Below are 12,139 nucleotides of genomic sequence, written 5' to 3'. Positions count from 1 at the left end.
GCGGACTGATGGGGAAGGCTGCGGGATCTGTGGGTGGTGTCAGGTCACCCTCATGCGTGCATGCTGCAGGGGGAGGGGGACCTGTAATTCCCATGGTGATGGAGTGGGCGAATGGAGGAGGCTGCCCCTCCTTGTCAAGTGAATGGGGGGGGGATTTGTGTGGGGGAGCCTTGCGATGGACCTCGGTTTCAGTGTGCGAGCTCAAAATGGGGGCCCGATACTGGGATTCAGACAGAATTTCGCAAGCATGCATAGGTTTGGATGGAGAAGGAGAGGGAACCACTCCTGGGCACCGCTCCTAGCACCAGCAGAAACCTAGGAGTGATTCTATTCCGGTGGGACCACTTAATCTCCAAAATGGAGAATCCAGACCAATGTTTCGCGCCTGTATGACTTTTCAGACTGAAAGAGAGAGAAAATGTGACCGATTTTATGCTGTTTAAGAGGGGTAGAGAAAATTAGAAGGGCAGGTAAAGGTGAGAGCTAGGCGAGATTGGACAAAAATGTTTCGGTACAAGACAAAGGAAGCGCAGATGGCACTGTTAAGGACAAAGATTTCAGATCTTTATTTCTGATTTCCGGTACATACAGCAGTTTGCTTTTATGGATGTGTGCCTGCTGGAGCTTTGTCTGGCTTCAGATGTTGCAACCATAAGTCACTGCCACGGAATCCATGCTTGGTCCAGTGAGAGAACAAGCCCAAACCCTCTTCCCACCACAGGCCTGACATCACACAGCCAGTCTGGCTCCTGTGTGTATAGCATGTGTTGTCATAAACACAAGCAAAATTTTAAGTTAGTGTTGATTTTGTTTGATTAATGTAAATGTATGATAAATGTTCCTCAGCAAATTATTGTGATGATTTTGTGACATGTTAGAATAATTCAAATGAATGTGTTTTCTTCGCACATTGGTGTTCTTCACATAAAATTGTTTTTTTTTTCTGGCTTGAACTAATTTGCACATGATATTATTAAAAAGTGCACAAATTGATCACATTTAGTTGCAGAAACAAGAATATATTTGGAGCTTTCATCAGTTGCTGTTAATTTTGATGAGTGGCATTATTGTGGCATGGGAAACTGGGTAGGTGGTCTTTTGCCTTGCCTAAGTGGCCTGTGCGTGAAAATGTTTGCAAACACAGACCCAGAGAGTCAGAAACAACTACCTAACTATTCTGATCCCATTTTCCAACACGTGGCCCATAGCCTTGTATGCCTTGGGATGGCATAGAGATCCAAATTGATGTATGGCATGATGAGAAGGAAGAGGATAATGCATTATGAGAGTGAACACGTGTGTCAATTGTTAAAGATAACTAGAGATGGAATTGATCCTGTAAAAGGTTAGCAGAGCTTGGTGGATAAATTACTGATCTTGGTGGCATGCATTCTGGCCTGTTGTATTAATGAAGGAAATAGCAGAGCACCTTTGTTGCAATTTTTCACTCCTTGTTATCTGTGAATATTCTGTTATGGGAATGGAAGGTGGCCAATGTACCATCCTTCTTCACGAAAGTAGAGCAAGGGAAATTGTCCAATTGTAGAATATTTGGTCCACCATCAGGTCTGGGCAAATTCTTAAAATCCATGAATAGGGAGCATATTAGTAAGCATTCAGAAATTAGAATGTTAATCACAAACAGCCAGCATGGGTTTTTTTTAAGGCAAAATTTTTTTTTGACAAAATTGTAGCTTTTTTTCCCCACAGATATGTCCAATTGAGTTAATGAAGAAACTCAAGCTGATATTGTGTGTGTTGACGCATGCTTTCAAAGCATTGCAGGAAAAGGCAACCAAACTAAAACAAACCTTGCAAGTTTTTGAAAAAATTGTTCTTGGGATGTGGATATCATTGAAACGGCTAGCATTCATTACCCATCCCTGATTGTCCGTGAGATGGTAGTGGCGTATGTACACTCAAAATGCTTATTTGTTGCAGTGGTTTGATACAACTGAGTGGCTTGCTAGGCCATCTGAGGGCAATTAAAGGTCCACTACATTAACCTAGGTCTGGAGTCATGTGTAGGCCAGAGTGGTTAGGAATGGCAGACCTCCATCTCAAGGTGATCGGTGAACCTGATGGGATGCTATGGCAGGAACGGAACTAATAAATCTGGAATAAAATGCTTATCTCATTAATAATCATCGTGAAATTATTCAACCAATTTTTTTGTTCAAGACCACCAGTACCACATTAATTTTCAAAGAGTTATCTTTTACAGGAGGATCCACGGCTGAAATATCCAGTTCACTTAAGAGGAAAAGCATCTTTGGACCCAAATGACCTTGGACCTCTCCCTGTAAGTGCAACAAATTATTCATTTTTACAAACACATAGATAACAACTTGTGATATCCTGCTGATGGTTTCAATTCAAAGTCCTGCGACTACATCACGCTTTCTTGGCACTATTCCAACATAAAAACCATAAAATGTTGACGTCTAGGCAATTAAATGGCATAGTGTGTGTCAATGCAAATTGATTTTCTTTCACATCAATGCAAACTGTGCCCAGTATGAAGCCAAACTTAAACACGGCTCATGTAGAGAACTACCCCTCCTAATTTTAAAATATAATCATTATTCAGGCACCAGTGAGTGCAACTCTGTTGTTCAAGCTGGATGCCAACAATGAGAAAGCTGTCATAACATATCAGTACTAACTTGTAGCAACAATGTGACCATAAATAATGTGACAGTAAATAGTTTTAAAACAAGCCCATTTCAAGTGTGTTTTTCTCCTGTTTAATGTTGCATTGCTTAATATCCCCCTGTCAATTTTTATTTTATTTTAATGTTTTATTTATTTCTCTCCCCTTTATCTTGTACAAAGGCTTTCCCTCCATATCTTATCCAATATGTGGAATAGAGTGACAGTGTGAGCTTCCGTAGGTACCCAGTAATTTGAGAGGACCATTTAAGCCAAATTACTTTCTCATAGCACACAGTTCGCTGCAAAACCTTTGTTCCATAATTCCATTATTTTGAAAATAAATGATATCTGTTATCCTTCATTGTAAACAGCCTGGCTGGGAGGAGAGAATCCATTTAGATGGAAGGTCGTTCTTCATAGATCACAGTGAGTAAGATGACATATTTTAAAAATTAGTAATCATAATCTTTAAAAATGTGATGGTGATTTCTGGAGCAAATGGCAACCTTTATGCTTTAGTCATGGCATGACATGTACCATGAGCCAGAGAATAAAATCTCACTAGCTAAACACATAGACAACAGATTATGATGTCCTGATAATGGTTTGAGTTCAGTTTGGCCGAAGAGATAGGGAGAAATAATATAGACTTAATGGTAAAGGTCTATAAGAGTGTGCAGGGACAGAGGGACCTGGGAGTGCAAGTGCATAGATCTTTGAAGGTGGCAGGACGTATTGGGAGATTGTCAGAAAAACGTATGAGATTTTGGGCTTCATAAATAGATGCATTGTGTACGAAGCAGGGAAGTCATGCTGAACCTTTAAAGCACACCAGGAGTATTGCATCCAGTTCTGGTCGCTGCACTTTTGGGCAGATGAGGGTCTAGAGGAGATTCATGCGAATAGTACCAGGAATGGGGTATTCATTACAAGGTTAAGTTGGAGAAGCTGGGAACAAAGAGGATTACAGGGAGATATGATACAAGTATACAAGATTAGGATAGGTTCTGACAAGTTAGACAGGAAAACACTGTTCCTATTAGCTGACTGTACAAGGACGAGGAGACAAAGATTTAGAAAGAGGTTTAGAGGCAATTCAAGAATGATTTTGCGAAATGAATAGCAATGACCTGGAAATCGTTGCGCACGAGGGTAGTGGAAATGGACCATGAACGATTTGAAAAGAAATTGGATGGGCACTGAAAGGAAACACTTGCACGACTTACAGGGATTGAGTTGGAGAATTGCTCCATGGAGAGCAGAAGCACCTTGACGGCCAGCGGGAGCAGGCATCCTCCTCCATAACACCTCGGTGCCTGATGTGCCATCAGGGCAACACAGTGGTAAGCACTACTGCCTTGCAGCACCAGGGATCCAGGTTTGATTCCGGCCTTGGGGCTGTGTGGAGTGTGCACATTCTCCTGTGCCATCCCTGGACACTAAGGGGCAGTTTAGCAAGGCCAATCCACTTAACCTGCACATCTTTGGACTGTGGGAGGAAACCGGGGCACCCGGCAGAAACCCACACAGACACAGGGAAAATGTACAAACTCCACACAGACAGTGACCCAAGGTGGGAATTGAACCTGGGTCCCTGGTGCTGTGAGGCAGCAGTGCTAACCACTGTGCCACCGTGCTACTCCAACCAGCAAAATATTTTCCCTCTGACTTCCTATTGACTCCAGTTTGCTAGTGCTCCTGGATGTCATACTCGGTCAAATATTGGCTTGATGTCAAGAGCAGTAACTCTCACCTCACCTCTTCAGCTCTTTTGGCCACGTTTGAATCAAGGCTGTAATGAGGTCAGGAGTTGAGTGATACTGGTAGGACCCAAACCGAATTTCAGTGAGCAGGTTATGACTAGTCAAGTGCCACTTGATAGCATTGTTCAAATAGCTACTGATGACCGTTGAAGCCAGAACAGTTGTTAATTTCAAATCTGAGGTAGATGTATTTTTATTAAGCAAACATAGTAAGGGATATGGGCCAATGGCAGGTATATGGAGTTAGGCCAATGGTTAGCCATGATCTCATTAAATGGCGGGACAGGGTCGAGGGGCTGAATGGTCTACTCCTGTTCCTATGTTCCTCTGACCTCTTCTGCTGATCAAGAGTAAACTGATGGGGCAGTAATTGGAGGGATTGATTTGCCTGTTTTCTTGTGTGCAGGACATACCTGTGCAATTTTCCACATTGGCAGGTAGATGCCAGTGTTGTAGATGTACTGGAAGAAATTGGCTAGGGACGCAGCAATTCTGGAACACAAGTCTGCAGTGTTAATGCCAGAATATTGTCAGAGCCCATACCTTTGCCTAGTATCCAGTGCGTTCAACCATTTCTAGGGATCATGTGCAGTGAATTGGATTGGCTGAAAATTGGCATCTGTGATGCTGGGAACATCTGGAGGAGGCCGAGATTACTCATCCACTTGGCACTTGAAGCTGAAGAATGTTGCAAATGCTTCACCCTTATCTTTACAACTGATGTGCCCGGGTCCTCCATCATTTAGACTGGGAATATTTGTGATACTTCCTTCAGTGAGTTGTTTAATTTTTAAGCACCATTCATGACTGGATGTGACAGGACTGCAGAGCTAAGATCTGACCCTTTGGTTGTGAAATTCCTTCGCTGTGTCCATCACTTGCTGCTTGTGCTGTTCTGCATGCTAGCAGTCCTGTATTGTAGCTTCACCAGGGTGGCACCTCATTTTTAGGTATGCCTGGTGCTGCTCCTGGCACGCCCTCCTGCACTCTTCATTGAACCAGGATCTATTCCCCGTACGTTAGACAGAAATGAGTACCCATTAGAGTATTTGAATGGAATGTTTTCCTACAGCTCCATCTTGTGTACCATTACTGTTTCTCATGTACATAAGTTACCTAGACTCTCAAACACAGTATGTTATTCTCTAAGTCTGAATAAATATTGTAGACTTCCAGTTAACACAAATACTTTATTCAATGGGTTTGTTCTGTTTCCAGAGCTTAACTAGATATAATACAGTCAAGAGGTATGACCAGTGAAGCTAAAGTAAACTGCCTATGCTGAGCTGTCTCTGTCTGCTGCTGCTCACTAGCCCTGTGCTTCTGAAAGAGGCAGATACTCCCTTGGGCTGGACCCTTTTTACCCGTCTCTGATGCTGCCCTCTAGTGATGCTGTGGCTGTTACATCTGTCTGTAGTCCCTGTATGTGCAGATGTACAGATCACTACATTCCCCCCCCCCTTTTATTGGACATGCTTTCTAGACTGGCCTCAAGAAAACTGTACATAACAAGTGGTGAGAATATGCAAATCTGCACACTGTGAAAATGATAAATGTAACACAGAAACAATTAACTGTGTTGTGAATCCATCGTGAGAAATGTCCATATTCGCCTTGTGCGTGTGTTGAAGTGTCGTTACAAGTTTAGCCGGTCGGGTGCCTTACGGCTTCTGCTGGAGCGTCTTCACGGTGGTAGTAGGGATGATGGTTTGATGTCATCAAGAGTACTGTCTGGCGTTGTGTGGCGAGGAACATCCTGTGGACAAATGGACTTGGTCAATTCCAGTATGGGAAATACTGGTGTTGTAGATCGAATCTCTAATAGAACCCGGCGGTTACGGCAAAAAAGTACTCCCGCAGACGATTTGACAATGTAGGACTGTGGTGCCTGCTGCCTGATCACCATCCACCTTCTGGGTCCCTGATTCTGATGGTGTCACCTATTGTCAGTGGCTTGAGTGGGATTGCATGTTGATCATAGTATAGTTTTTGTCTGGAGCATAGTGCCCGCATGGTGTTGAGAACCAGTGTGTTGCGGGGGTCTCGGAACGGCTGTGCCAGTAGGGTTGTCCGGATGTCTCTGCCGAAGAGCATTTGCGCTGGCGACAGCCCTGAGCTCAATGGGGTTGCACGGTACGCTAACAGAGCTAGGTTGATGTCGGAATGTGACTCGGCTGCTTTGCTGATGAGTCGTTTAATGATGTGGACACCCTTTTCCCCTGTTCCATTTGATTGTGGGTAGCGATTCTGTGTCGCACCGTTGTCTTGACCTCGACTTTTTCCTGTCTTTGTGGTATTGATTCTGTATGTCATCGTTCGTGAAAGCTGTTTTGCTTGTTTGTTCTGGAGCAGATGTGAATTTGTGAGATTCTATATCACGCCATGGCATGTTTGTAGTCTTGTCATTGTTTCGCAGTGTGCTGTGGCAGTGTCCTTCACACGCAGAGTTGTACCACTGTGTACAGGTCGTTTCATTGTTGTTGTTTCTGTCGTTTCTGTCTTTGTTGTTTTCATTGGCGTTCTTGTTGTTCTTTTTGTCGTGATTGTTGTCTCTGTTTTCGTTGTTTTCGCTTTTATCCTTGTTCTTTTTCTTGTCGTGCTTGTTGTTTCTGGGATACTTCTTGTTGCTTTTGTCGTTCTTGTTCTTGTTGCGCTCAATGAGTGTGCCATGTCGATGATTTGAGTCATTGTCACATTTATTGGTGTCAGTGTCCTTTGTGGTATCTGCTACATTAAGCATGTCTTCTTGAGAAGTGTGAGAATGATCTGATGTTGCATTGATGTTGGTGACATCAGTCATTTGTGGTGGATTCGATTTCTCTTTGCTTACTTGGTACTCCTCTTCTAGAGTCATTTCAGGTTCACTTGAATTATCATTCTTCACGATTTCATTTTGTTGTGGGTCGTAGTGCTCCTTTTCTGGAGTCAAAATCTTCAAGATTTCTATTGACGTGGTCTCTCTAGACTCTTGGTGCTCCTCTTCTGGAGTCAAAGTCTTCAAGATTTCAATTGACATGGTCTCTCTGGACTCATGGGTAGCCGTCCTTTGATTCTTGAATGCTTCTGTGCAGATGAGCTGAGATATGGCAAGATTCTAGAATCCATTGTTAAGGATGAGATTTCTAAATTCTTGGAAGTGCAGGGTCAGATTAGGACAAGTCAGCATGGATTTAGTAAGGGGAGATCGTGCCTGACAAACCTGTTAGAGTTCTTTGAAGAGATAACATATAGGTTAGACCAAGGAGAGCCAATGGATGTTATCTATCTCGACTTCCAAAAGGCCTTTGATAAGGTGCCTCACGGGAGACTGCTGAGTAAAATAAGGGCCCATGGTATTCGAGGCAAGGTACTAACATGGATTGACGATTGGCTGTCAGGCAGAAGGCAGAGAGTTGGTATAAAAGGTTCTTTTTCGGAATGGCAACCGGTGACGAGTGGTGTCCCGCAGGGTTCATGTTGGTGCCACAGCTGTTCTCTTTATATATTAACGATCTAGATGACGGGACTGGGGGCATTCTGGCTAAGTTTGCCGATGATACAAAGATAGGTGGAGGGGCAGGTAGTATGGAGGAGGTGGGGAGGCTGCAGAAAGGTTTAGACAGTTTAGGAGAGTGGTCCAAGAAATGGCTGATGAAATTCAACGTGGGCAAGTGCGAGGTCTTGCACTTTGGAAAAAAGAATGGAGGCATGGACTATTTTCTAAACGGTGACAAAATTCATAATGCTGAAGTGCAAAGGGACTTGGGAGTCCTAGTCCAGGATTCTCTAAAGGTAAACTTGCAGGTTGAGTCCGTAATTAAGAAAGCAAATGCAATGTTGTCATTTATCTCAAGAGGCTTGGAATATAAAAGCAGGGATGTACTTCTGAAGCTTTATAAAGCATTAGTTAGGCCCCATTTAGAATACTGTGAGCAATTTTGGGCCTCACACCTCAGGAAGGACATATTGGCACTGGAGCGGGTCCAACGGAGATTCACACGGATGATCCCAGGAATGGTAGGCCTAACATACGATGAATGTTTGAGGATCCTGGGATTATATTCATTGGAGTTTAGGAGATTAAGGGGAGATCTAATAGAAACTTACAAGATAATGAATGGCTAAGATAGGGTGGACGTAGGGAAGTTGTTTCCATTAACAGGGGAGACTAGGACCCGGGGGCACAGCCTTAGAATAAAAGGGAGTCACTTTAGAACAGAGATGAGGAGAAATTTCTTCAGCCAGAGAGTGGTGGGTCTGTGGAATTCATTGCCACAGAGGGCGGTGGAGGCCGGGACGTTGAGTGTCTTTAAGACAGAAGTTGATAAATTAAGGGCTATGGAGAGAGAGCGGGTAAATGGAGTTGAAATCAGCCATGATTGAATGGTGGAGTGGACTCGATGGGCCAAATGGCCTTACTTCCGCTCCTATGTCTTATGGTCTTATGTCAGTCTCGCTGTGATCCTGCGAATGTGTATGGGAATTGTGATCACTACACACGGTGCGATGTGATAAAATTACTAATGATACCAAACTGGAAAAGGCAGTGCGATTATAGGAAGTAGCTCACAAAATGAAGAATAAATTAGGCTAATTAGCAAATTAATGAGTGAAAGCAAGTGCAAAGAATTCCTCACAAGGTAAATGTACAGTTATAAATGAGGAAAGAAGGACAGTACGGTGGCACAGTGGTTAGCACTGCTGTCTCACAGCGCCACAGTCCCAGGTTCAATCCCGGCTCTGGGACACAGTCTCTGTGGAGTTTGCACATTCTCCCCGTGTTTGCGTGGGTTTTGCTCCAAAACCCAAAGATGTGCAGGTTAGGTGGATTGGTACGCTAAATTGCCCCTTAATTGGAAAAAAATGAATTGGTTACTCTAAATTTATTATAAAATTTTTTAAAAATGAATGAGGAAAGAATTAAGTGGAATGGGACCTTGGAATCTTAGTCTCAATATTAAACATGATCAACTAATAACCAGCAAGGACAGCACGGTGACGCAGTGGGTTAGCCCTGCAACCGTAAAGCACCGAGGTTCCAGGTTCGATCCCGGCTCTGGGTCACTGTCCGTGTGGAGTTTGCACACTCTCCCCATGTTTGCGTGGGTTTCACCCCCCACAACCCAAAGATGTGCAGGGCAGGTGGATTGGCCAGGCTAAATTGTCCCTTAATTGGAAAGAATGAATTGGGTACTCTAAATTTTTTTTTTTAAAACAATAACCAACACAGAGCAGCAATCAAAGTTAAACAATAGAGTCAAAAGAATTGAATGTAAGTTAGAAGAACATCTGATCGTACTGTGTTGTAGTTTGTAGGATTACATCTTCAGTATACTAAGGCCAGTTCTCATTGCTCATGCAAAAACATTCTAATATTGGAGAAAATGCAGAGATAAGCCACATGGATAATTATCTGGTGTTTGCTGAGTCATGAGAAAAGATTCGAGATACTTGAGCCATGAATTTAACCTGGCCTGCATTGGGGGGCTTAAAATGGTGGGCACACCATAGCCGCTGCATTCCATCCTGATCAAGCTCTCTCTTTTTCACTTTTGGATTTTTGGGAGTCCAAATAAATAAAATCTGTCTCTTTCATTGTTGATAATTTGCCACCTTCAAGTCCTACTGTCTCTTTCACATGGACTTTGCTGTTGTCTTTTTTTACTCTTGTCTTCCTGAAAGAGTTACAATAGCTCCATCACTTTGTAACAATTTCACAGGTTGAGCTGTGAGAATCTGGAACCATGGCTCGACCCAATCGGAGGCAATTTGGATATATACTACGATATTCAAAAGTTTCTGCAGACCGAGAGGCACACATCAAATTTTAACTACTGGCTTTCTCACAATTCTTGTTTGTTACCAGTGCACTGTTCTGTAAGCAACCATATCTGGAGTTTGGTGGAAGTGTAAGACCCTGTAATCTTTGACCTGTGCATGAGTAGGATCGCAAGAATAAGCAACAGGAACAGCAGTTGGCCATTTGGCCCATTGAACGTGCACCTGCGAGCCTTCATGATACGAACATGTTAATCCTTGTTACTGATGTATAAGATGTGGATCTGACTGAATATAGTATAACTTTATTTGTATATACTGTGACCAAAGGAACTGGCTTGATGGTTGTATTTCAGCAAAATTGATTAGCATTCTCTATTTCCACACACTTCTTCCCAGATTGTTGACAATTCATCTTTGGAGTGGCATTTATTTCCCCTCATAATGGGCAGCATGGTGGCAAAATGGTTAGCACTGCTGCCTCACAGCACCAGGGACCTGGGTTCAATTCCAGCCTTGGGGCACTGTCTGTGTGAAGTTTGTACATTTTCCCGTGTCTGCATGGGTTTCATCCGGTTTCCTCCCACAGCCCACAGATGTGTGGGTTAGGTGGATTGGCCACGCTAAATTGGCTCTTAGTGTCCAGGGATATGCAGGTTATGTTAGGGGGTTATGTTGATCGAAGAGGGTGCACGAGTGAGTGGACCTCGGTAGGGTGCTCTTTCAAAAAGGTCAGTGCAGACTCGATAGGCTGAATGGCCTACTTCGGCACTGCAGGGATTCTATGAAACAAGTAGCCCTTGAAAAGTGATTAACCTTTGTCTTAACTTTATGCTGATTTATATAGGATGACTTTAGAATTTCCAAATTTGCTTTGCATCAATGTAAAAATGAACAGCAAGAACAAAATTAATTAGGGTATTTCAATGTGTTACTTCAACTATGCTTGGATTTCATAAGAATTAGAATTTTATCATAAAACATATTCTGCTGTCATCTTATAGATACCAAAATCACACAATGGGAGGATCCAAGACTACAGAATCCAGCCATTACGGGCCCTGTAAGTAATAAAATTGATAGTTATGTGCAGATTTCATGTTTTCATTTTCTTATATTTTCAGCTTTTTACTCTCCACTCTCATCTCCCTCCTACCCTTTATCCTCACCCTGTCCCATTCATATTTTCTGCTGAAAGATTATTCTATATGCAATCAGCAGGTGCACACACAGTTCAGGATGGCATGAATCAGAGGTGATACACACTTGAATGGTAGAGGGAGCACATTCATTTTTACACTTCTTCTCATCTTCCTCAACAGATGCCTGAAATTTAAATGCTAGTTCAGATTTTGAGTGAAGTTAGTTTTTGCAACAATTAGTACAACATAATTGTCACAGAACAATAATAACTTGCAGGGAATCGGGGAGGGGGAGGGGTTGTCCCCCTAAAATAGAACCCCGTCCTTCTTTCCTACCTGTTTTCTACCTTTACACCCCACCCCTTTAATATTCTGCCCATGGATTTTTTCCGTCTTAACATTTTCTGGCTAACTATTCTGGTAAGTAAATCTGAACCGTCCAAAGTCTCACACCCTAACTCACAGTTGGAGACTTCTTCGGAGGGTTCCAGGGAGCATGTAAGTTGCCCAATGGATTTTGAAATTTCCTGGACAATTCCCTCGGAGTCAGTACGTTGGGATTTCTGAGGTAATTCGGGGTATGTCCAGTCTCTGACCATATGGAGACCAGAAGATCTAGGCCTGTAACTGTCCAGCAGACTGAAAATACTCCGTGAACATAGGTAACATTCAGTAAGCACATTATTTGGGAGGAAAGTCAAAATAAATTTATTACCCCAGTCTACTGTCATCATCCCTGCCAATACAGCATTATATTTTCCAACATTGGGGTATATCAGTATGTTGTCGATTGATGCAACTTTCCAGTAATTAAAATAAAGA

At 42.9% G+C, this 12,139-nt stretch overlaps 1 protein-coding gene across 13 annotated transcripts in view; it reads left to right on the top strand.

Annotated features, from left to right (window-relative positions):
• Nucleotides 1-12,139, top strand: part of nedd4l (NEDD4 like E3 ubiquitin protein ligase) — a 635,409-nt gene that overhangs the window by 544,693 nt on the left and 78,577 nt on the right. For all 13 annotated transcript variants that reach the window (XR_011940295.1, XR_011940294.1, XR_011940293.1 and 10 more), the window contains 3 exons: nucleotides 2,225-2,302; nucleotides 3,027-3,081; nucleotides 11,180-11,238. Coding sequence is in view for 7 of the 13 variants with exons in the window: in XM_072497353.1 (XP_072353454.1) it covers nucleotides 2,225-2,302; nucleotides 3,027-3,081; nucleotides 11,180-11,238 (192 nt within the window). In the remaining 6 variants the exon portion in view is untranslated. The remainder of the gene's footprint in view (nucleotides 1-2,224; nucleotides 2,303-3,026; nucleotides 3,082-11,179; nucleotides 11,239-12,139) is intronic.

Source organism: Scyliorhinus torazame, chromosome 3 (genome assembly GCF_047496885.1).
Source record: "Scyliorhinus torazame isolate Kashiwa2021f chromosome 3, sScyTor2.1, whole genome shotgun sequence".
NCBI classification, from domain to species: Eukaryota; Metazoa; Chordata; class Chondrichthyes; order Carcharhiniformes; family Scyliorhinidae; genus Scyliorhinus; species Scyliorhinus torazame.
This window is presented reverse-complemented; position numbering and strand designations above follow the sequence as displayed.